This window comes from Thermobia domestica, chromosome 1, assembly GCF_964235325.1.
Source record: "Thermobia domestica chromosome 1, izTheDome1.hap1.1, whole genome shotgun sequence".
Classification (NCBI taxonomy): domain Eukaryota; kingdom Metazoa; phylum Arthropoda; class Insecta; order Zygentoma; family Lepismatidae; genus Thermobia; species Thermobia domestica.
This window is the reverse complement of record NC_137454.1, coordinates 216,310,653-216,338,128: the sequence shown is the minus strand read 5'-3', so window position 1 is coordinate 216,338,128 and position 27,476 is coordinate 216,310,653. Positions and strand designations below refer to the sequence as shown.

Below are 27,476 nucleotides of genomic sequence, written 5' to 3'. Positions count from 1 at the left end.
TAGGTCAACAGCAGTTAAGATAAACATTCTCCCCTTTGGTTCGATACAGAAGCTTGGTTTCTTTTTCTATATTTATGTAGTCTTTTAACAAGTTAGATTATTATTATTAGTGGTAGAATACTGTTAAGAAAACCCATATAGTTTTGTGTATCTGTTAAATGTCATTTTTGCTTCTAAAAAGAAGATTCTTTTCGTTCTTCGGAACATTAAATATATATATATGTCTTTGGTCTAAAACAAGTAAGATAAACTGTCGAAGGGTCTTGAGTTCATTATGTATAAAACCTTTCAAGTTTATTACTTGAAATCTTTTATGTTTAATATATGTTTTATAGTTTAAGATACTATTTGTACAATTCTCTGTAATATCTCGATGTAACCTCATTCTTCCAGAGAAAGGGGCTCACACACCTAAACTCAAGGACTACACATCACACGCACACGCATGCGCACACACAAAATCTTATCTTTTGCCTGGCTCCGCCCAAGGCACCTTGTTCTAGCCAATCTAGATGTTAATGGCATGGCTCGTTCCAATAGCTAGTAGCTCCACCCCTCAGAGTGGAACCCTTCCGAGGTCATCTGCACCCGAAATCGTGTGCAAAGCCAATAATCTTTCTTTTCAGGATACTGGTCCCCCTCGGGCTCCGCCCTAGGTACTTTTTAGATCTCCACGCATGCTCAACCTCTGACCTTACGGTCCTAGTGCAACGTTTGCTCACGTTACTATTTTGCACACAGACCGTAAATTGGTGCCGGTTGCACCTCCGATCGAGGCCCTTAAAAACGCATGTTTTGGGCTCTCTCGTCGGACAACGTCCCTCTCCTGAACCCCTCAGAGACGTGCAGACTACGAGGAGTACGCAATTCGTTAGGTACGTCTCAGTTCAGGAACTTATCACGAAGAAGTCTCTAGTTGTCCATCCCTCTGCCTTCAAACCTCTCTGCCTCTACGGAGGCCTGCCTACTCAATCTATTGGTTACCTACCTCACTACCTTGGTTTACCCAGTACTTGGCAATCTGTTTCTGAAAGCTCGATGGCTCAGCCAGGGTTCTCCCATAATTGCTGGTCGGCTTAGGAAACTGACGGTCAAAGTACTACCCTACCTAATCCTCACGGTAACTTGGCAATCTGTTTCTGAAAGCAAGACGGTTCAGCCAGGGTTCTCCCATAATTGCTGGTCTGCTTAGGAAACTGACGGCTAAAGTTACCTCCTTCCGAACTTGGCAATCTACTTCCGCAAGTTTCGCTTCAGCCCGGACTCGCTCCAGAAACTGCTGGCAAGCTTAGGAAGTTGACGGCTAAAGTTCTGTCGCACCCCTATTTGATGTGTGTTTTGACAGACTCTAAGTTTATTGCTTAGCTGGCCTAAAACGCACGGGTAATCAAATAGTTACTCCCTGTTTGATGTCTGTTCGCAGACCTTTAGATCAAACGGTAAACCCTTACACCTTCCTTGTTTGATGTCTGTTCGCAGACCGGTAGATCAAACGGTAACCTTAATTCCTTCTGGTAACCAACTTTGTTTGATGTCTGCTTAGCAGACCGGTAGATCAAACGGTAACCTTTACACCTACCCTGTTTGATGTCTGTTCGCAGACCGGTAGATCAAACGGTAACCTGTTCCTAACCTCTGGTAGCCTACCCTATTTGATGTCTGTTCGCAGACCGGTAGATCAAATAGTATACCTTTTACCTACCTACCCACTAGGACTGATTCGTGCCCTCCCAGTCTAGTGCAGTTTTGTTTTATTGTGAAAAGTGCTACAGTTAAGTTTGTTTTTATCAGTGACGTTTAGTGAGTTATTTTTTTAACTACCTATTGGAACGCCGCCACGTAAGTTAAAACTCTTTTATATATAGACACAGTATTTACACTATCGCCCCGGCTCTGGTTCTTGTAATTTGCTTAGAGCCAATAAACTGCAGGCTTACTGCAAGGAACATATTTGTTGAGTTTTGTTTCAAGAGATATCCCAAAGGATTGTTTGGTTATCAAACCTTAATCAGGATAACGATTCCATTGTTTCCATTAGAAGATAAGTCTTGGCCCAGGCCAACGCTACCGTGTAATACTAAGATTCTTCAGACTGTTTTGTTAGCTGAGTTCCTGTTTCCAGTATAACTTTGCCGCTCGAGTTATAGTTGGTGTTTCGCAGAAACTTTGGTTGACTAATTAGAAGTATTTTGGTAAATTACAAAACTCTCTTGTGTGGGTGCCGGTCTAAGCAAACGCATACCACCGGCCCGCCACAATATATATATATATATATATTCAGCTTTGTACGGATCATGAAACATGTAAATCTGTCAAAATATCGAGTTTCTTTCTTACGTAACAGCACAAGACTTCACTTCCTTTGTTTGTTGGAAGTAAAAGAAACAAAATTCCAAAATGAAATGAAATCTCAGTTTTACGACCTACGGTTATACTGTGTAGTATGGTGATGGTGATGATGAGAATGAGTGAAATGAAGAAAGTGGAAGAAAATGAAAGAACCGCGAGAAAACCCACGCATATGATGTTTGTCCGCCACAAAGCGCACTTGGTGCTAGCTGGGATCAAAATAGGGACTCCACGCACCAGAGGTGAATAAAAAACTCATCCAAATTGAATGAGTGAGTTGAGAAAAGAACACATTCCAAGATACAACTTTCCGACACTGGATGGAAAAATGAACACATTCCAAGAATATGTTCCATTTTCCACTTATACAAGTTTTTCTTTTCCGCAGATCTTAGTACAGAAGACCTAAATTAAGAAACATATTCCTTGTTCTTCTCAAGTGGAGTAGGTTTCCATAAATGGATGATGGTTAAATGGGGAATTCAGCAACGAAAACTACAAAATAGTTTAGTTTGTCTATTTTTGGAATGTGTACCTTTTTCAATTTACTCATTCAACTGTAAACTACTTCTTTCGGCTTTTTTCAGGAAAAATGACTTATGATACGTTGCAGGGTTGTTAATGAAACACTTGTATTTATTTATCACATATGAATAAAATTGGCGAAGTGGGTTTTGGTTTTTGACAAAAATGTTCGAGAAAACTCGTTCCAAGAGTAAACTACCCCTTGCGGGTTTTCGCAAGGAAAATTACTTATTTTCTGTAGCAGGATTGTGTTTAAAATATTTTTCTATGAGATACAAAAAAAAAATCGCCTGAACAGCTTCTAAGAAAATCGTCACAAAAAGTGAATTAACAGTTGAGATTTTTCCAAAAGATATAATGAAATCATGCATAAGGTTGTTAATGAAATATTGAATTGTGAAATATTAACAGAATCATTAGAGCTGTATTTGAGACACTGGCAATCTTCGATTCCAGCAAATTAAGTTTAGTTTGGGAGTAGGGAGAAAATTACCTCCTCCCCAGTCGAATCTGGATTCATAAAACGTCGTGGACTCTTGACGTTTACAGAAATGAGGACGAATGGACAGCATCCAAAAGTGACTTTTTCTACACGTAGGGATCATAGAATGTGTCAATTCGTTAAAATTTTGAATTCAACTCTTTTCACAACTATGACACTCCTTTCATTCCATCATCGTTTCAAAATAGAAAAGGACAGATGAATGAGTGACCTGTGATTAAATCCTAAATTAAAATAACAATATTATATTTAATTCCATTGCTCTTCATTCCGAGAGAGATTTACAACAAAATAGATACATTTAACTGGAATTACTTGGAAAGTTTTTTTTTTTTTTACATACTACCCCTTCTTATCTATTGCAATTAATTTTAATTCTTCTTGTGATGTTTCTAGAGCTTAGTTCATGTTACCTTTTCCTGCAGTTATAACAAATTTTATTGAGACTGAAGCCTCCCAGGAGCCAAAATATGCTGTTTCCAAGTAGCCCCGCTTTTGGGGCTACTTGGAAAATATGTCTTTTCATAGTAGTAAGAGCTATGTGAAAAATGGGACTATTTGGAGAGAACCACTTGCAAGATTACACTATCAAGATCCTGAGAAGATTGATATGCAATGTGCCTATGTTTCTTTCATAGTAATGTGTTCCTAGGCTGTTTTAAACAAAGAGACTTTTTTTTGCTCAACCTTTTAGTTAAACATAATAAATTGTTGAACCAATCTAAACTAACTATAGTGGTAAGTTTGTCTTCCTGAAGGCCTACGGAACCAGTAAAAAAATGTTTTTGCAATATGCTTTCATAAACGGTAGTTTTTCAAGCAATGCAAGGGAAATTTTGGCAAATGCCAATATACGTATAAGCTCTTGAGATTAATTTAAGACACTAAAACATGCCCTACATAATTTTATGAAATTTATGTATGTATCTGATCAGTAATTGACTTACATTGGTATACACAATTACCTGGTATCATTTTTACAAGTGTACAGATACGTTAACTCTTCAAAAATATCATATGGTACTGTTATAATAATAATAATAATAATAATAATAATAATAATAATAATAATAATAATAATAATAATAATAATAATAATAATAATAATAATAATAATAATAATGTAACAGTATGATAGGGACAAAAATTTACATATTGAAATTCTTTGCTGCAAAGTCATATGAAAAAACAATTTGTTCTCTGCGGTTGTAGGTAGGTTCAGGAAAAAACTTCAATAATGTCATCGTTGTCTATCCCGTGATCAGTATCATTATTTTTAGTAGAAAAATGGAAGGAATAAAAAATGGCCACAGATTGTCCAAGAAAAAAGTAAAAATGTAAAATTAATTCCTCTCATTAGGAAACTTCTGAAAGCAATGATATTTAGCAGAACTAGGTAAAAATCACTTTTCATTACGGATACACAGGGCCAATTTACAGAAAATTAAAAAATACACACACACACACACAAACTATAAATTGCTGTGAGAATTTTTAGGCTCGTCTATGAATAAGATACAGACTTAATGACCATCCATATTGCTTCTTTTAGGTGCGTACTTTTCATTGTTCTGGAAGAAAATGACATATCTGTCATAGTTCTCCCATTATTATACCATATAATAAAAAATGTCAGTTTTCCAAATAGTCCCACATTTTTCAAGTAACCCCTGTTTACTATACTCAGAAAGATTTTTCAATCTGTTGCATTGAAAATATTTCGGTACCACAAAAATCTGGAGTCGAATATACGCTTTAATTTTGTAACTGAAAAAATATACATCTAAAAGGTGCTGAAAGCCTGGTAAGCATATCTTTTGCACTTAAGAGAAATAAATAAATAAATAAATAAATAAATAAATAAATAAATAAATGAAAATTAATGATCTTTCAACTGTAGGATTAAAAATTTTGTCTAGAAATCTTAGTGTTAGAATTTGTTTTCTATTCTCTATATTTAAAAGATACAGCTTAAAACTATGTGACGTTTTCAAAATAAAATTATTATTATGCGTCCTCAGTAGGTAAAGCCTATATAAGTTAGTAAAATAATGATTCAAATTTCAAGAAAAAATTAAATCTTTCAGTTGAACGTCCCATAATTATGCCCTTTAGGCTAAGGGAGACGGATTATAAAGGTTCAAAATCTTGCGGGGCCAAAACTTTGCCGCCCAAAACCTCACATGGGAAAAATCTCGCAGCCCATAATCTTGTGGGACTAAAATGTCTCCTCCCAAAACCTCCCTGCTCAGAACCTAGCGGAGAAAAGTTTCACCATAATAATTTACTCAATGAGTTTCTAGGGCAATAACAATAATAATAATAATAATAATAATAATAATAATAATAATAATAATAATAATAATAATAATAATAATAATAATAATAATAATAATATAGGTAGAATAAGAAGAAAGACCTAGAAATTGACGGGTTCAAAATGAATTGATATATAATTCTAAGACAAACTAAAATGAAGTGAAATCTTATCCATCGAATCTAGTTTTGTCCTTTTTTTTTAAGAATTAAGGACACTATACATTGTATATACAAGTACAACCGAACTCATACCATCAGAATTAATCAAAGTTAATATGGTCCTAGACAATGGCATGTTATATAGGAATATGATACATTATGTAAATGACAGGCTTACATTTTCCGAGTTATGGGTGGTCAAATTTTGTATCATATATTACAAAACAAAAATCCAAAGACCGAACTCATCCGATTGGGATCAAATTTGGCGTAGTAGTATACCTCGATCTGCGTGTGAAATATTAAATACTACAGACTTTGAGTTCCCGAGTTCTACACAAGCGAATTTCTAAATCACTGGACTTAACAAGAACATAATAAATCTCGTTTAAATAGAAGTCAACGGTCAGTATTGGGCAGAAAAACAAATAAAATTCTATGCGTATTTCACTTGTAATATAAGTGTCTATGTGCTACCTTTATAGCAATATATAAAACTCTATACACTGAAGAAGTCGGTGTGGCAAGTTTTTGTACTGACGGGACTTTTTCCTAGGTAAAGTTATCTCTCGTTTTGGCCAGGCGAGATTTCGGCTCATGAGGTTTAGATCACGCGAGATTTCAACCAAGCAATATTTTAGCATGCGAGGTTTTGAGTAGCGAAGTTTTGGACATGCGAGATTTCGGTCAGGCGAGATTTTGGCCTGCGATGTTTTGGATGATGAAGTTTTGGCCAGGGGAGATTTTGGATTGCGAGGTACTGGCCGCGAGGTTTTGTGCCCAAACTGGAATGCGAATTTGGGAGAAAATGGGAGTATTCCGAGAAAACCCACGGCCATGTTGTTGTCCACCAGAAATTTAATTGGCAGCGGTCGATCCAGGGATCTCACATATACGAGATAAGCACTCTACCACTGAACCTCCCTCAAATTCCAAGAATCCTCATTTATGTCTTATCAAACTAGTTTTTCTTATGGGATAGGAGGGTCAAGACAAGGATTACTGTTTTAGTACGAGTTGAACCAAGGTTAAACCAGAAATAAAAATTGAGAAACAATGTCGCTAAAGAACTATCTGAAATCATTTTTCTTGGCAAGAATAGTGTTTTTGATCTATGTAACATCTGTTTGAGATCCAATCTTGTTATACTATTCTGCACATAAAAACAAAAGTTATACAGAATACTTTTTATTTACAAAGCAATGGTGAAAAGCTATACTTTTATTACTTTAGAACGTGTTCGAGATCTTATTTGCCTCAAAAGAAGATCCACAGAAATAATTAAAATGCATTTCTGCTCCATATATTCCAATAATATAGTATAGCTTTTTCTCTCTCTCTCTCTTCAAATATTACTCTGACGGAAGAGAAATCTGTCTTTATCACAACTGTGGTTCCATCTGATTGATTTGTGTATATTCTTGTTCAGGGATGTGAAAGTCACTGAATAACATTGTTCACACGTTAATTCTACGTGACTGGAAGTCACTGCTTTATTGACCTGCGAAATAAGATCACAATCGGAAGGGACAATATAGAACTCTCCTTTAAAATATTACAGTATTAGTGGAATACTAATTAGAAAAAGGTATACAGAATATGAGAAACTAAACAGCTCAAACGTACCCCATGCTATTATTATCTGACTATTTTTCTCCATAGAACAATGTAATGCCTGCAAAAAATATCTCAATACTCCTAAATTCTAATTGTGTGTGCATGTAGTATCTGTACCAAATCCTAATACTATATTTTTACCAATCAAAGTTACCAATTACATTATAATTTATCTGTTCACTACAGCTTGTTCTATAATTAATCCACTAGAAAGAAGGATTGGTTAAGGAAGGTAAACCATATATATAACGCTCTTTGATCTTGATAGTGGTTACGAATAATATCTTTTTGATGTTGGAAACATATAAAGGGTACAAAAGGAAAATGCGTAGTTACCTTTTGCAAAATTTTCCAGAAAACACTTTTAAGGTTCTTCCTCGTAGATTTTTTCCTTGTACGTGATTTCTTTATTTGTTTATAATGTAGAACCAACTGTTTTATTCATTGTATTGTTTTATCAATCAAACTAGTTGAATTTAGACTTCAGATGGTATTACAACTGCAACTGATCGTATTTTCTAGCCTATAACCTTAATGCTTCAATATTGTTAAGTTTTTTATACTTCCAAAATAGTTGGTTGGAGCATAGTATCACTCTTCAGCAACGAGGCTATGTGAGGCTAGGACCTATACTGTAAAGTGGTATCCGTATCACCGTAATGAGCTCCCTCATGGATATGTGATTAGCGTAAGCGCTTTCGGTGCGGGAGAAACGGTTTCGATTCCGAGTAGAAGCTCATGTGGTTCTAATCCCACGTCTCATATAGCCTCTATACAGAAGGGGAAGCTAAACTCCAACTCAATCCCTCAACCGAACTACCGTAATGCTTTCAAAATTCAAGATTCTCCCACCTAAGATCGAACTCGGGAACCCCTGCATCAAAAGTCACCTTAACCGGGACATTGGTCAGTGTGGTCATAATCACTTGTCTACCTAAATCCAATACAATAGGATCATGAACACAGAAATTTCGAGGACAACCAAAAAACATCCCTGCTCCTTACAGGGACTCAAACCCTCAATGGGTTTTATCTCGCGACCGTCAACCTAATACCTCATACCGCTTGATTGCACCATACCGGCTACACCAACGAGGATGGCTAATTTCAAAATGCTTTCAAAGTCTGAGTTGTAAGTAATCTATATTTATATACTAAGCATCTACAACTTGAGTTGATTTAAATGTGTTTGCAGAAAGTCATTCTAGGTAAAATTTTTACCTTCTATGTTCGACTACTTTGATATGTCAATTGTGATTGATAGTGATGTTTCTACAACTCTAATTGCCTAAGAAAGAAAGAAACAGAAAAACAAACTAAATAAGAAATATATTTTTTCTATCATCATAAAATATTCTGAATAATAAATGTACTGCAACATTTTAGAATTATTATTACCATATACTAGAGTCGAAAAGCGCATGTTCATTGAGAGATTAATCGACTGCCAACATTTATATTAAATGCCACGGGGTTTCACTTAACATTGAGCTGTCTCTCTCTGCATGAACAAGTCCTCAAATTGTTATTTCATTAATCATTTATAAGACAATGTTTCGATATCACTAAGAGACAAAGAGCTTCAATAACAAATGAAGCCAGTTCCAAATTAAAGTAGAGTTTCAATTTCGTTTAATATTAATCGAATTCAGATTACTATGATAGCCATATTGAACACTTTTAAAGCAGTTGAATTACTTTTGTGTATGGAAATAAGTTATATTTGTCTTTTCTAACAGTCTATGCAGTTGGTATATTACTTTAATAAAAAGTATTTGGAACTCCTTACCAATCTCATCAGACAAACAATTTTTATTCTTAAATTTAATAAATGTGTGTTTATATATATAGTATCTTTCTCCTTCAAAATGGTACTTCACTTCTAATTTCGATTAGTATCTCTTTCTATGTCATAAAATACACTCAACTCAATCTATGAGACTGAAAAGTTCGACCCCTATTTTCTTGTAAAACTTGTATCATAATTTAACACTGGACTTAACAATATTTTGCAGAGATATTTGTTATAAAGATAAAAAAATTCGATTATCTTCTCAATTTAGAGATTATTGTTTTAAATTACTACCAGAATACCCGTTCTTTACATAAGAAGAATCGTGTTTATGAAAAATACTTGGCAAATATATTCTGATTCTAAAAGATTGTTGAATCAAGTCCAGATTTATTGGGGGTTACGATAACGGTTGCCCAGCTTCTCTGTTAGGCCTTAATGATCATTTATTGTAAAACTGTATATTAACGTCAGCCTAGAATACATAGGAAATATTTAAACTTCCGTAAGTATGTCAAGCTAACGGTGTGGATTTGTAAGGCGGACAAATACATAAACATACAGTAAATTCAGAAAGATTAAGTTCTGTATCTTGTCGTAATCGCATTGCTTCATACGTTCTGAAATTGTCAAAACAACATTAATGAAATACTTTTTGTAATGATTTACTATATTAACTTAGCATCATATTTAGATCTATATTAATTAATTTAGCAATTTCCATTTGAAAGGAAATTCTGTTTTAGTTTCTTTCCATTTAGGAAAAGAAGATATAGGAAATAAACAAAGGGAATGAAAAAGGAATAAATAATGATTTCAATATTTGTAATATCTCCCTGTAATTGATGGAATTTTCACTGCCTATTTTCGCAAAATATTTCCTTTCTCTTGAAAAAAAAATCTGAAAAATGAACTTCACTGCTTACAATTGTAACTTTATTTTTTAAAGAACTAATATCTATGTTCTGATAAGTTCAACTAATAACATAAATTTAATGATAATAAAAGTAAGATTTATCTCTAAGACTTCTATTATTTTTCATTGTTTTTCAGTGCAAGCATTGCATTAAAAATTATTTTATTTAGTTTACATAGTATTTTGTCCAATTATTATAACATTAAATTGTAAATTATGTAGAAACAATTAAGTTTTTCCTACTAATTAAGACTTTAATTATAAAAAAAATACTTGAAGTATTAGAGACTGCAGGTTAGCGGAGGATAGTGATAGTGAAGTGATGAATATTACTTTAAAAATAATCTGCTACTAATAGAAAGTAATGTTACACATAACACTTAGATAGTTTTATCTATAAGTTAACAAACTGAAAGTTTGTCAGGAGAATACAAACTCGTTCTCCTCGCTCTATCAATCCATTTTCCTAGTTCGACAATGGCGTAAATATAATATCCTACAGATTACACACAAAGATGAAATTTTAATTTCATTAAATTTGAGTTCATAAACTTTACACAATGCCTAACTGGTCAATATGTTAAATTATTTTTAAAAATATTACTTAATTACAAGTTTTTTAAAACATATTAAGAAAAAAATGAAGAATTCAATCAGCTAGTAGTAAAATCGAAGATCGTAAAAGTAGCTTAGTATTATTCGAGCTACCTTAATGAGTTTTAAAAGATAAAAATAAAAAGTCATAAACTGAATCGGGCGATGTACAATGAGTTTCAGTTCATAGAATGTAGTTTAATCATAAACTAAACGAAACTTACTAAGATCACTTTATGTATGTAAAGTAAATTAATAAAATACAAAGCATAGATCTAAGCTGTGTGATAGAGAAAATTGCATAATAATAATAATAATAATAATAATAATAATAATAATAATAATAATAATAATAATAATAATAATAATAATAATAATAATAATAATAATAATTATAATAATAATAATAATGTGTCGATATTCTGTTTGCGAGAGTAGAAATAAACTTTTTTGCACAAAAGTACAAAGCTTTCATTAAGAATGATAAAACATGCATATGTACTGACAAATTCGGGCTGATTTTTTCTTCATTTCCATCCAATTCAAATAAAAAAGTTATATCTTTGTTAGCAAATAAATATATGTTGAGTATACTTTCATTTTTCGTTTGATGATATGGTTAAGATAAAAATACCAACAAGAAAAATAAACTGCGAATAGGAAAGAGAATAAAAATAAAAATTAATAATACTTTCGGATGTTTACTTTGTGTTTTAGCTTCCGATTCGTCTTCCAATATTGTATACTGTTTTATGTTTCCTTTATTTATTGTAATTATAGTATTTACCTTCAAATGTATGCAATTAGTGAAAATAAAACACTTTTAAACTATAAAATGTTTTTTGAAAAGTAAAATTATCAGTACAGTATATTTTATTCATTATTTTCAAAGCAGTTTACAAAAACTGGAAAGCATAAGTTTAATGAGGTAATGTTTTTAATATTTTTTTTTTAAGTTAGTGGTGTGAGGAAAATTTCAGCTCTTTAAACGATCATAAAGTTTTCATAAAGAAGCATTTAATATATATATATATATATATATATATATATATATATATATATATATATATATATATATATATATATGTGTGTGTGTGTGTGTGTGTGTGTGTGTGTGTGTGTGTGTTTGTGTTTGTGTGGTTGTGTGTAATGACAGAAATTGAATATTTTCACGATACTTACATATCAATATTGCCATCTAAACAATACAAAATATGGTATTCCTATTTATTTAAGGTCCATCATAGTTGTATTTCCGTGGATGAAAGAACGTACATAAATTTATGTCAATTAAATAATATCAAATAAGTAGACAATGTATTCGTTCGTAATATTACATAATGTCAGGTCTACTTCAAAGTTCTGTCCGTTTTTGCAACAGTAAATTCTATTCCCTTTTATATATTAATAATTTATGCATTAATGTCATACGTTATGACTTTTAAAATAATGTTGGAATTTTTTCTACATTTTTTACAGGGTCTGTATCCCTAAAAGGTATCTTTCGATAAAGTTTATTTGCGTATACTTTGTGAGTTCCAGCAGGTGAAGAATGCAACAGATGTAACTGAATCTTTCTATGCTGTGTTTGGGTGTTTGGAAAGGAAGCTGTACCTGATCACGCATGCAGAAGACGGTTCGAGAAATTTAACGAGGATGACCTAGCACTTGAAGATAATCTGTGCTTTGGACAATCTTCCGTTATCAATGATGATACTTTTCGTAATTTGTTGATATGGGGTGAATTCTTGACTACATCAGGAATTGTACGGAACTTTTGTGTTGGTCAACAAAAAAGTTTCTGACGAAATCAGATATTTTGAGTTTGTTAGAATATTCCAAATGGATTCCACATATAGTGGCTGAGAGGAATCGACAGGAGCATGTGATTATTAGTTCCTCTTTTCTTGCTAGGGATTGAAATGTACCATTTCTAGACCATCTAGTAACTGGTGATGAAAAATTGATCATCTATCACAATGTAGTTAGGAAACGGGTTTACTACAAACCAACACAAGCCGTTCCCTCTACATCAAAACAAGATTTATCAACAAAAAAGAAATTGATGACATAGAATTAATTCATTATGAACTTCTAAGGAAAAACGAGACAATCAATTCTGATAAACAATGCCTACAGTTGGAAACCTTGACTACGAATATCAAAGGAAAGGTGTTATTCCGTTGTATGATAATTCAAGATTTCGATTCTTTATCGACCCAGAAGAAAACACTAGAGTTTGGTAGGAAAGTTTTAAGTCATTCATTACATTCACCTGATACTGCTCTCTCAGATTACCACTTCCTTTTTTGTATCTTCAAAATTCCTTGAATGGAAAAAGTACAGAAACGAAGATGATGTGTAAAATGGTTTAATTTACTACTACTTCCAATTTCAATACTTATTTTCATAGATCAAAAACGGTAAGATATATCGAGATGCAGTTTTATGCAATCAGTTTAGCTTCTCAAGAGTACGTCCTATTTCTTTCCTTAACCATATATTCAAACCGGAAGTGATTCAAAGTAACCATTCCCGGTTTCAACCTTTATCGCCATAAAACAAAAACAGTAAGGTATAGCGAGTAATGGCTTTTTGATACTGGATTCAGCGTCCGATGAACAGGTACTATTTTTGATCTTAATCTATTGCAACCACTATTTATAAATATATTACTTCAAGTTTGAGTATTGAATTCCCATACCTTTGAAAGACCAATGTAGTTTTACGCTGTAAATCGAAATTCTCTTGTTAAAAATATGTCCGAACTTTGAAACACGATATAGTTCAATGGATATCTTTGTCAGGACCTATTAATTCGTATTATTATCCAAATTGTGGAAATCCATTAAATATTCTCCTTATTTCTCAAATATCTATTAGACTAACATTATATAAATGTGTAACAATTTGGAGTGTGGAAGAGAAGACAGAGTATTGCATAAAGAGTTTTTCTCATGGTCATTCCAACTAAGCTAATACGTAATACTTAAGTGTGTTATATATATCCATGCTTACATTAAGTAATAGATTTACTCGGATTGGATTAAGATTAGGATTAGGAATTGGGTTTCTTGCCTTCCGGCAACTATGGTCATGTTAGCCAACTCACGTATTAGGAATGACGCTCCTCGTCGATCACACTGCCCGGGAGATTGGGGAGGAAGAAAGCTGCCTGGGACCAGTATGTGAGGTACTATCCCAGCGTTTACTAGTGGTGGGCACAAAAACTGATTTTTCGGTTTTCAGTTTTTAGAAAAACAGAAACCGGTTTTTGAAAAATTAATAAAACGGTTTCGATTTTCTCCAAAACCGGTTCGGTTTTCCACAGGATCTGGTTTCGGTTTTCTTCAAAACCGGTTCCGTTTTTTTTTCAAAATTGGCTCTATTTCTGACCAAAATAATGTTTCGTTGTTCTTCGGAAACTGATTCCATTTCAACAGAAATAATTTTACGTGTTTTCCAAAAGCTTTCACCGAAACCAGTTTCGGTGAAAACCGGACCAGTTTTCTAGAAAACCGAAACCGGTTTTGGAGAAAACCGATTTCGGTGAAAAACCGAACCGGCTTTTGCAGGAAACCGAAACCGGTTTCAGTGGAAACACCGAACCGGTTTTGGAGAAAACCGAAATGTCGGTTTTTCGGATTTCGGTTTTTTCTAGAAACCGGTTTTGCCCATCCTTAGCATTTACCTAGTTCAATGAGGAAAACCCAGAGAAAACATTACTCAAGATGGCTGGTCTAAAAAAGATTTAACACTTTTTAGACCGAGTGTCCTCACCAGAAATCGAACCCAGGGCATACTCGGACTGGATTGGGACGGTGAAATCTTACAATTCATCCTATATCGAAGATAGTTTTACGCGGCTAAAGTTTTGTATTCTCGCTTTTTGTGACGGAGATCTGAGTTCGATTGACAATCGATCTTGTAGAATAATGGGTGTAGATTCATGTCTTTTATATAATCTTGAGCTGGAAAGGAAGTTCAACTTCAAATAAACAATGGCTTGGACCTGTGTTATACCCTGTAATTCTGTAATTTGTGCTTTTACGGCTGGTGAATGAGGGGTCAAATAGGAGAGAACTGTCGTTGATCTTATAGCCTGGTTGTCTGCGACTAAAACGGGACTAAAACGAAGCTTGTCCCGAAAATAATAATAATTGATGACATAGATATAAAGTACACACGCCAGACCATATACCATAGGTAGTAACCAGAGCCGGATTTAGATTTGATGAGGCCCTAAACTCTTGAAGGTAATGAGGTCCTTTATATGTCCAGCTATTATTTGTCAATGACAAACTGTCTGCAGCTGTATGGTACACGTTGCCATGCAACCAAGTCACACCCTATACGCAAAAATGACCAGACTAGTGATATTTTTGAGAGCAGGCTAGCAGAGGGGCACCACTACTTACATCACAGGAGAATACACAAACAAAATACTGTTGATGTATGTAAGTTTATAGCTTGTTCTTTATGCTATAATTTGGAAATGGGCATCCACATTTCTGTAATTGTTTTGGGGTCCCCAAGAGAGTTGGGGACTCCCTTAGCTATAGTTTGTTTAGCTTATACATAAATCCGGCACTGGTAGTAACTTTAGTTAATACTATCATCCTGTCATCCAACTCCATTGAAGGCAAAACTTTGTCGTGAAGCATGTTCAGTTCTGTATGAAGTGGTCTTGAATGATAGTCAACGTACCTGCCAAGTGCACCGGATTTAACTTCTGGTTTTATTCTGTGCCTATGTAAACAGTGAATGAAATCCATTCTTCTTAACCTCGATGCTGCATCAAATCGTGCAAGCAAAATCTATTGCTCTATCCAGGCACATAGACCTAAATAAGTAATTATATTTCTAGAATGGGATATTTTAATTGTTGTCCCGAATACAATAGTTTGTCTAGTAGAACGCAAAAGAAACACTGAAACTAGTTAAGTAAAAGCACCAAATACAGTAGTTGTATTGAATTCAATTGCAGTTAGCGTATACTCATCTTCATGCATATTCTGTCAGTGGCTTCGGAAGAAAGTAAATACCATTTGACTCATCAATAATGATGCTATATAAGGCCAGACCTATGGTTTTAAAGTGGAATTGAAACAATGTAGTGTGTGTTCGATATTCTCTCGTCAGGAATCCAACCCGGCTTTTTATGCAGAAAAGATATTCTTTTGGTAGTCATTAGACAGCGGAGAGGGCTATGCTCCGAGGTTACATAGCACGAGTACGTATTTTTGTTCATAACAGAAAAACACTATTTGATTCATGCTTTCTAGTGGGAAGAAATAACGATTTCACATTCGTTTTTGAGTGAACATTTTATATTAATTTTGCATTATAGTAAGTTAATGTATCACTAGAGACATGTGTACTTGCAAACGTATTCGTTTGACTGCACAATGAAACTTAGCTATTACAAGTGAGCCATTAATTACGGTATCGGCGAAGCGCATGCCTGATGATACTTTAGATGCCATCAAACCACTGAAAATAATTGTACGAATGGCATCACTGCTAGTTACACGTTATAGCTAGCTCTTCTGCGGTTTAGTCCAAGTTTCTTTTTTGACCCATTTTTACATATTACTATCTTCTCTCTCTCTCTCTTCTCTTCTCTCCATGTCCCTTCCCCTTTCCCTCTCCTGATCTGGCGTCCATCCGTTTATTGCTAGTTTCCTTCTCCGAAGAAAATGAAGACACACCTCGCTTTCTATAAAGAATGTCATATTCGTTCACCTTAACCTTGGCTGTTGGCCGCACGTACCAAGAAAGTAGAGGGAAGGAAGGATTCGACAACAAAAAATAAAAATAACCGGAAAAGGAGAGGTAATTGAAGTGAGAAGACAGCATCTGCAGAAAACCTGGTCCCCTCCAAAAAAGAGAAATGATAAAAAGACAAGATGAGTTAACTCGGCTTACATTTGCTAAGTGTTTCTCCCTTAGTGTGTTTGTTGTCTTTGTTGGTTGATTTCTTATTACCAATAAAGCTGTGTATATTTTGTTCGGTTTCCAAACAAATATTTTTTAAAGAAATTAATTGTGTATGAAGCAGAACAAATGGGCCGAATATGCGTAAGTTTTTCGTTATTAAGTGTGGTTACTTTACTATTCGTTACGTTTAGTTGTTTGTTCAGTGGTTTCTATCATTACTGATTCAAAGAAAAATAGTGTTCCTTGTGTATGCGAATGATAACTTTTAATGCATGTGGTTCCATGTTCGATTCCCACTGGTGGCACAGAATTTAAGTTGTATGGATCTGCTTGAAGTGAGAGGAAGCGAGATCCGGTGAAAGAAACCAGAAATAAGGAGATGAAAGGCAATGTGCTGACCATAGGTCATCCAAATGACTTATAGTTGTTCGTAGGTTGTGACTTCAGAGAGCTTAATTTGGTTTCAGATACAAAGAATAATTCTTAAATGTCGGTTGGAATATATATAACAAAAAAATAATAATTTTGAGTTACCTAATGATTTTGGTTTGAGCTTTGAAAATGTCAAATAGTTTCGAAATAAATATTTAGAAAATTATCTAAAAGACACAACAAATCTAGAACCACACTCTGTCCCGTCTGTCCAGTGATGAACTGGTAGTGTGTGTAAAGTCAAGAAAACACTGCTTTTCTCTTTTTAATTTATGTAAAACAAGCTAATGTCGTAAGCTACACCGGATATAATTAAAAATTTCTTATATTAAGTTCGGTATAATTGCATTTATCAACATATCAGTCATACTACGGCACTTCTATAGTTTCCAACCGATGAAATTCTGCATTGTAAACATGTGTGGATGTTTATACTGCATAATTTCGTCTTTTATATTTAGATTAACAAGTGACTAGTGACAAATCTAGTGAAAAATACCTACTTTACAGAAAATCAAGTATTGCATTATATCTTAAATCATATGGACAAATAAATTATTCTAGAAATTATGATCTTAAATAACAATATTTTCTTCACAGTAGCTCTGTGGTAGATTACTAGATCTTAGTGCGAAGGTGTTGGTTTATCCTAAGTCATGTGGAGAATATCATATCTATGAGTTTCCCAGGATTTTGCCACTATCTTTATTTTAGCATTTTTTCCCTAACAATCATTAGTATTTGTCATTCAATCCTTTAAGTCTTTGATAAGTTTTCACTTATACAACAATTTTCTCTTCGCCATGGAGAATGTCGTCAGAAAATACCTGTAATTATGATATACAAAATAAATACAATACATTATGATCTAAGACAGCATCTACAATCATTTGTAATATGCTCAACAGAAAAGCTATAAACAAAGTTTATAGTAAATTTAATCAAAATGTAGTCTTGTGAATGTATATTATGGCATCATTCAACAAATAAAAATTCCAGGTTATATACTACAAGATTGGCCATTATCTACTAAACTTAAAAAAATACTTATCCTAACTAAAATATTTCACTTTTAAAATGCAAACTCGTATGTTACGTATTTCAAAATTGACAATTGGAAAGCTAATTAATGTAAATTAACTGTATCGTATTGCCTATTCTATAATTGTAAATTATAGTAGATATACAACATCACCATAGTCTCAACTAAAATTGCCTCTTTCTAACAATAAAATATATTAAAAAATAAATCTTTAATTTAAGTTCCCATGGTTCTATATTTTAGGCTAAAGGAGGCGAATGATTAATGAAAGTGGATGAATATATAAGCCTTGGTGGAATGAGAATGTGAAAGGAAATGAGGAACCTCGAGAAAGCTCAAGAACACGATGTAACCCACTACAAACACACCAGAATTGGAATCGAACCGCGGACCCTTCGCATCAGAGATGAGCCTTCTACTACTGAGCCACCATGACCTCAATAAAAATAAAAAATAAAATAAATAAAATAGCTTCATATACAATAATCATCTTAGAGTTAAAGATAAGACAGGTTATTTAATTATTGTGGCTTCTATTCCTCAAATTTTGTTGAGAATACTCATTATTTAAAAAATACTGTACTAGTAATTTCTTTCATCCAAAGAGAAATGGCAGAAGTAATTTTATCTGTATTTAGGTAGAAGAAATAGCAATATTTTGTCTTGCGTCAAACCATTAATTTGTGCTAATTTGGAACTTAGTTCTTGGTAATATTTATCATCGTTTAGCAAAGTACACGCAGATGTCAAAGCACATCAACCGAAGATTTCGAAGAACATCAGACATGCCGTATGAGTTTTGCCTTTTGTAGATCTATATAGAAAATAAAAGAAGAAAACGCACTGAAGTCCATACAGTGTAACTGCGTTAATTAGAAAGATATCATGCATTCGAGCACTGATGACGATCTGAAATATTCGAGCACATGTCACTCCTTATCATCAGAATTAAAGATTTCGAATTGTACCGTCCTAAGAAATTATGTTTATTTGAACGGGAAAGGATAAACGATTAGGGTTCTCGCTTGGCAATCAGATGATCCTGAGTTTGAACTCTTGGTGTCATCCAGATTGAGATTTTCCATTTTCTTCTGTTAGAGCAGACGAATACTGGAACGAAATATTAATACAGTAAAACGGGTCTCGATAAATATTCCGTTGAAGGTAGAACTCCGGTTAATGAAAATGGACCTATGCTTAAAAAAAATAAAAAATAAACCATGCATATAACAGAATGGTGTACTACGTTATTGAATTACACTACTTATTTCCGCTACGAACTAATGCATGCAGTTACCTCAAATGTTCCGCAGATGAGTTTGTTGCCTCAACCTAGAAGAATGAGATGCTATGTTCTTTTCCGCAGCCGCTCTCTACTTTTAGCTCTCTTGAATGTGATCTATCGTGCGTACTGTATTCTGTTTCTGTTTAATAACTCTAGACCAGCTAGGGAATGAATTAGTGGAATTTGAAAATAATTGTATTAAAGTTGCATTACGTTCAAAAAGTCGCGTGGTATCTAGGGCCTTACATAGCCAAACAGGCTTGGCCGAAGAAAAGTAACGAAAGAACGGTGACCTCTTTGCAGACAATGTAATATGCATACTTGACCTCTTATATGCTTAGGAAGTTTCTAAATGCTGCATTTCGGAACTTGAAATTTTCCGTTATAAGGTTCATTTTAATTTCCGTTGTCGCGTAACACAGTTTCCGTTTAATAAAAAGAATTTAACGTGTCTTTCATCCCCAAATTCAATTAACCATGGAATATTTCCGTTTGCGATGAAATGCCATTTAATAATGGGTCAGCTGAAGGCGACTTTTACTGTATATAAGCCCTGACCAACTTCTTCTAAAAGTTATTTCCCATGTTTCATTGTTTAATAATCTCTAGAATGAAATGACGTCGTCGACTGTCCCTATCTGAAAATACGTTAATCAATGAAGACACACAGTACTTTAAGCAGTGTTTGCTCAGTGTAATGATAGATGTGTGTATGTAGGTGTTTCCTCCTCTTTACCATATACAAAAGTCCTGAAAAGATAGGAATTGGAAGTTTGAATTCAGACTCCTGCTCCGTTGATGAAATTTTATGTACCCACTGCTATACAGTGTTCTTCGATTGTATGCGTTTAATTAATCGGTTAGTGACAGTGCTATAAAAAATTGCGTGCAAGATGCGGCAAAATTGCGTAGCCTATATGCATTTAACAGGAATATAAAATGCATTGATTATTACGAGTATTAATTATCAGTAATACGCTTCATCATGGCTCACACGAGAAGCGGTGACTAATAGAGAGCTCACTTCTGGCTCATGGAGTTCCTGGATCGACCCCAGATCCATAAGTTAGTTTTGTGGTGGATACATACCATGTGGGTGGATTTTCTTGGTGTTCTTCCATTTCCTCCTATTTTCGCCATTTCATTATGATCATCCATCTCATCATCATCACCACCCTTAGCCTCGGTGCATAATCGTGCGACGTTAAACTAAGAAAAATATGGTATACTCCAGTATATAAGTGTACGTACATTAATAACTCACTTAAATCAAAGCCGTGCTCCTTTGCGGCTAAGTAGGTAAACATCTGTGATTTTTTGTGTATTCGATCCCGAGTGGAAGTGCTTAAGTTGAATAAAACCTGAGGGGCTTAAAAAACAGTTCCATATTATGAAAGATCGATGTTGAAAAGGAGCATTGTACTGCAACCAATGATTGAAGTCAAAGCTAGAAAGAAACTTATAATTAATATTACAAATAAAAGTTCTTTATGCAGCTGAAATATCAATGACTTATTTACGTACTTATGATGTGTTGATTGTGAATTCTCTGTAGTCCAAAGTGTGCCCAACGTAAGAGGGCTATCACGATTAACATTCTTTCGAGGAAAATTCAAGGTCAACAGTAATTCGAACACAGAGAATGAGGAAAACAGAAAGGATATTCATCTTTTTTATATAGGTATATATGACGACATTATTGAAAGTATCTTCAGCGTGCATATACAGTGAGGAAAAGGCATTTAAGAAGAAAAAAAACGTGCATTTCCCGCCCTCTAAGTATTTGCCTCAATGCGTGAAAAACTCAAGAGAACCTTTTTGCTTTATTTTTCTAAAGAAAATTCTACCACAAGTTCAGAGAAAGAAACGTAAAGAAAATAGGGTCATAAGAGAAAGACAGTAATGATGATGATGATCTTTTGCAAAAGTAGGGACATACATCCACTAGGAAATAATTTGTAAGCTTTTTCTTTATCGTGAACAAAAAGTAACGAAATAATTTCCATATCGGTATGCATGATCTCACCGGAAGTTCAATTCTAACATTTGGGGTAAAAATGTGAGATCCGTAATATCACACACACACACACACATATATATATATATATATATATATATATATATATATATATGCAGTGGCGGATCCAGGATATGATCAAGGGAGGGGCTAAACCATAGTTTGCAGCTTTATTCAGTGTAAAGCAGGAATGAAACCCATTTTATCCAGTGTATACCTGAGCGTCAAAGGGGAGCTATAGCCCCTATAGCCCTCCCTTAGATCCGCCACTGAATACGTGCAAATAAAAAGTCACGATTACTATGAACCTTATTTTTCACTTCATCTTCCAAACAGAAATTAATTGAACATTAAATGTTCATATGTATATAATAATATCTTAAAGAAATATATTATATAACTACAGATCCCGAACTGCTCTGTAACAACACTAGCTAATACATTACGCACAATTACGTATCTGAACATCTTATTAAATTACAGGAATGATGTGTGATAGTGTATTTATATTAGTATAAAATAACACACTATATATTTGCACAGGTTGGCCAGGGAAGTCATGTAAGAAATTAGATACTCGTACGTGGTAGAATATTTTTTTATTGATTATATATTTTTAACTCTGTTTCTCACTGTTGATCGTTATCATCACCATAAGTATTCACCCATTATTGGCAGGTCACTTACTGCAACTGAGAAGCTGCCATGCGGCACGGTATTCCGCTAACCACTTTGTCTTCAAGTACGATTTTTCTGTTTTGATATCGTGCATTAACTGTACTTCACCCCCTCCTTCTCTTTCCTGCCACTATACTCTCTAGCACGTCTCTCAAGATACAATTCCTTTTTAGCCAATGTCCTAACCAGTTTATATTCCTCTTCTAAATAGTATCTAAAATTATTCTTCTCTTCCCCACCATTTCTAAGGCCCTCTCATTCGTTTTCATCTCGACCCACCTAATTCTCTCTATTCTTCTCCACACTCACATTTCGAAAGCTTCCAGTCATTTTTCATAATTTTTGCTTACTGTCCATGTTTCTGCCCCATACAGTACGATACTCCACACGAAGCATTTTATAAGTCTTTTTCTCAACTCTTTATTCAAGGTCCCACAAAATAGATTTTTCTTTCTCCTAAAGGCTTCTTTCGCCATTTCTTCCTTCTAAAGGCTTCTTGCCTTTATTTCACGTTCGCATTTCATATCATCACTAATAATACTATCCAGATATCAAAAACTAGTCTCCTGCTCTATTTTCTCCCCTCCTATTTCTATATTTGACACCAACCGCTTCGTTTTAATCACCATGGCTTTTGTGCTTCTAACATTTATTTTTTTTTCATCCATATTCTTCACAACCCTTCCTCAAATTATCTAAAATATTATTGATTTTCTTTTCAGATTTTGCAACAAGCGCCATATTATCTGCAAACCGTTAACACCTAATCATTCTACCTTCTACCGAAATGCTATCTTCTTTATGTAAGGTATTTTTCACTATCTCTTCTAAATATATATTAAATAATGTTGGCGAGAGACAGCATAATATCGAACTTTCCTTCCAATTGCACTCTCCTGTGTCATTTCCTCCCTTTCTAACACTTACTTATTGGTTCATATATGAGTTTCTTATGAGTCATCGATCTTTCCATTCCAGCTTAACCTTTTTTTTTTTTTTTTTTTTTTTTAGAACTCTTGTTGAAACTACTGTTTATTAACACATTAGTAACAAATTATATCTCATTCATTAAACTATAGTAAATACAAACACGTTTTTAGAGTTTTATTTATTTGTTAAATTTTCCTAAACCTTTAAAATTTATTAGGACTAACCTTCCTTTCAAAATCTGCCTTTTAGTAGATAGGTATATACATTAATACAGAGGTTAGCTAGGAACCTTTTACAGAAACAAAGATTAGTATGTTTCCTCCAATCCTTCTCCATCGTTATTCGGATTCCAATTATTTGAAAAAATCAAATAGTTGTTCTATCAATTGAAGAGTTAAAACGATAAAGTGTAAGTTTCTGAGGAAAATGATATTAAACTTGACTGATTAGATAAGTTTCTCAGAGAGAAATGCGATTATAAACAACTATAAATTTGACCAATAATATTTTCTGTTAGATCTCTTTATCACATGAACTTTCTTATACATGGATATCATTTATGAATTTTGGCCAAAAGTTCACTTATACAGTTCATTATAGTTTCCACTCACTCACTTTATTTCAACAAACAAACAAATATTGAACAACAAATAATGATACAAATGACGATCAAGTGTTCAAATATTATTAGAATACTGAACTTTTATGTGAATAGTTATAAAGGAACCATTAGGAGATGGTCCCTGAATTTTTTTACCATGTGCGGAGTGAAAATGCATCCGCTACTCTGTTGATAGGGGATCCTTTGCATCCCAACCACGGTCACTCTGTTTTACACCATGATGAAATCTGCCATTATAGATGCACCGAAAAAGCCTTGGCACGTGAGTAGTAACAACGCCGCTGTGAACTATCAGCGACCTTTTCTTGCTAACTCCTCTATAGTTAAATGGCGAAAATTTGTTTGAATAATTACTCGAATTACAAGAGTGTATTTAATTATTCAGATCACAAGTAGTTCTTCGAAAAACAATTCGAAAACAAATATCTATTCAAGATTTGAATTGTGGCAAGTACTCAAATAAATGAGGCGCCTAGTATCAAAAACTGCCAAATCCATTTTTTAAAACCGAAATTGAGTTATATATCGCTTGTTGTGTGTCTGATCTAAAGGAATTCCATGAAAACAGAATTTTGTTTAAAAGCTTAATATTTCATACTAAAAAAACTAGTTCAAATATGGGACTTTGCGTGCGTGTATATGGAGCTTTGCTGCACGTTTTGCAAGATTACTCGAAACTAAAGGAAATGGATGTGGCGGATTTTGATACTAGGCGCCTCAAATAATCTAATATAATTTTTAAAGGCGCTAATTTCAGAGTTTCTGAAGAAGAATTGAGTATTCAATCTATCTTAGAACTTGTTTGATTATAAAATAAATTTTCTTTCAATTATTCTAATTTCTGTAAATATCCATTCTGTTTTCGTTGCTTAACAGTAAGTAATTGAATATAGAGGATGTTAGTAAAGCTTTACGGATAAAATAAACAATATTTATTATAAATGTTATGTTATACAATCTCTTTTTTCCCTTCTCCTTCGTCGAGTTCACTTTACATATATATCTAAACTTTAAAATTCATTGAGTTATACATTGACTGGTTACTTAAAGTTACAGCCATCTCATTACAGCAGTGAGACTACGTGAGACGAATATTGCGCCATAGAAGTAGCTTCGAACTTGTTTTACAAGAAGTTTAGTGTATACTAGGTTAAAGATACAGGCTCATTTAGTATAGAGCGGTTATGTAAAGACATAAGTTTTATGTTTCTATGACCTCGACATACAGAGGAGATAATAAGGCCAATACCAGGCCCGCTTCCCCCAATGTTCTCCAAGATAATATCCGTCATTCCTATCATATTAACAATCCATGTAATCCCCTCCTACTTTGCAAAAACTCCTGGCACACAGTTCTTTATGCTTCGTAGTATCATCTGGAGATAGCGAATGTGCGATTTTGTTTGTGCCCACATTTTCGATCCATATATCTGAATAGATAGAATATATTTATTCAGAATGCTGGTGTTTTACTTTTAAATATGAAACTGTTCTTACAAAATATATTCCGTTAGTTTAATACATAGTCTTTTAATCTATTTTCTCTGCCATCCATCGATACCTTCCATCTCGGATGTACACGTAATGTATTTATAATAGTAATGCAAATAGTAACTTCCACACACTTATTCCTTAAATATACACATTTCTTTTTTTACTAGAACTTTAAGTTCACTACATAGGTGTTATATCAAGGGAGAATACATCCCGTCGTTTACAGTACCAATGCTATGAGTGGAATATTTGACGAAATTCTTTTTAGAGTGGTGATGGGCAAGTTTAGGTACATTTTGCAAGAAAGTCATATGATGTTCTACAGTCGGCATGTTCAATGCAAAAGGAAATCAAGTCCACTTTTTAATCATTTTGGACATATTTAATGTTTAAGTTCTCTATCTGGAGCTTAAAGGTTTATTTTCAGATATTGTAAATAACTTGTAACCTATAAAGCAGTGTTAACTTTATCATGTACTTAAGTATTACGTACAAATTTTGTATCCTTCTTTCTCGACTTTGGTAATTGTGCTCTGAACGCCTTAGTTCTGCATTAGTTCCAAACGTTTGCATACAAGTTACATTCAAGCAATGGCAGTGTATGATTTTTCTCGGAGTTCTTCCGTTTCCTCCCGCTTTTTCATTCCACCATTTACATTCATTACAGTCTCATTTAGCGTGGACAGCATAACTGTGAGACGTAAAACTGAAAGATTTCATTTTATTTAGTTTCAAGCAGTGGCTGATTACCATTCTTTACGTTGTCACCCTGCCACTCAAAATGTTAGTAAGAATTGTTACGACTGAGTGCTATATTAACATAACTAACTAAAAATTGTAACCGGAATATCAGGTCAATTACAATATAGAGGTCAATACTATGAGTCTAGATAACGTTGTGACAATATTACTTTCGTAATTTTCTTCAGATTACTTCCATCACAATTACTAGAACAACTCTACATAATTATTGTTACATAGTTTAATCACGTACTAGTAATTTAGTCTATATTTAGTATAATAGATTAAGGAGAAAAAGCGTATGGTAACTACGCAATAATTATAAAAAAATTCTGCTTTCTACTGTGTATTATTTTACAAATAAGCAGCGTTGATGATGCTTCAGTTTATATTTCGTCATAATAATCTCTATTATTTTTCTGACTTCCATAAGAGTCCTCTCACCTCTCTGTGGCTATATGTTTAGCATACACGTCCTCGGTGCGGAAGACACCTTTTCGACCTCCAGGGAGAGCTCGTGCTTTAGGTTCTACGTTAAGCTCCGAATCTATAGAATCGTTAATTCAAGATCGAGACCCGACTACCGCGTTTTGATTCCTTATACTTCGCAAAGATACACATCAAGGTATCAAAATCCACAAAAATCTCTCATACGTAGTTCTTTCCAGACTATTTTTTTTAAATTTATGTTTTCAATAAAGTTTAAATGCAAGAAGGGGCTACTTTTAAAACTATTTTTAAAATTCGTTACACGTGAATCAAGAAAAACTTATTCTGCTAATCAGAAATGGTAGAGAGAATCAAAATACCAAAATGAAACATTATATTATTATATAATAGTCTTTTATGGCTTACTATAGAACTATTCTCAATTTTGCCCTGTTCGATTCAGTTCCAAAGATATGTCCAATCTTTTGATTTACCTTACCTTTCATATTTCTTCCAAACTAAGTTATTTTTCCAACCTCAATTATTGGAGTTTTGTTTCGTGTAACTTAGTGTTTCTCAACATGGACGTTAACTCCCCTCCCCCTCTCCATGCACACAGGAGGATGTTCTTGTATATAAAGGAGGTACTGAAACAGAAAGACCGACGGCGTGCTCGAGTTTCCTGATCTGTTAGACTTTATTTTTTTTAATTATGTGCCGAAACCCATTATGTTCGTCTAAAGGCGTGTGCATGGGTGGATTGGATTAAGATGAAGAGGGACTCTCAGAATAATCACATTCAGCCAAGGGATGTTAGGCTCCAAATGGTTTAGATCCAGTGATGTAGCTTACGAAATATTTTTGAATGTGTAAATCAATTGTCAAAGCTCAACGTGAAGAATGTTTTTGATTTAGTCAGCGAACTTGAGGATTTCGTCGACTTCAACAGATTCAAAGCTGGACTAACAAACGATCACAAGCAAAGATCCGCATAGAACGTTGCTAATACGAGTATACTGACTGAATATTGCAGAACATGCGATCTTGTATCTCAGTCATTGGACTTGTCAGACTTCATAACGTTGAACAACAA

The 27,476-nt window shown here is 33.9% G+C and overlaps 1 protein-coding gene across 2 annotated transcripts in view; it reads left to right on the top strand.

The window, feature by feature from the left end:
• The first annotated feature begins 264 nt into the window (after positions 1 to 264).
• The window catches only part of LOC145693718 (uncharacterized), a 41,314-nt gene continuing 14,102 nt past the window's right edge, over positions 265 to 27,476 (top strand). The window contains exon 1 of one of the 2 annotated variants that reach the window (XM_081770015.1): positions 265 to 1,839. Coding sequence is in view for 1 of the 2 variants with exons in the window: in XM_081770005.1 (XP_081626131.1) it covers positions 16,840 to 16,854 (15 nt within the window). In the remaining variant the exon portion in view is untranslated. Of the gene's footprint in view, positions 1,840 to 16,694; positions 16,855 to 27,476 lie in introns of those variants that run through there. The other variant, XM_081770005.1, reaches the window with a different exon arrangement.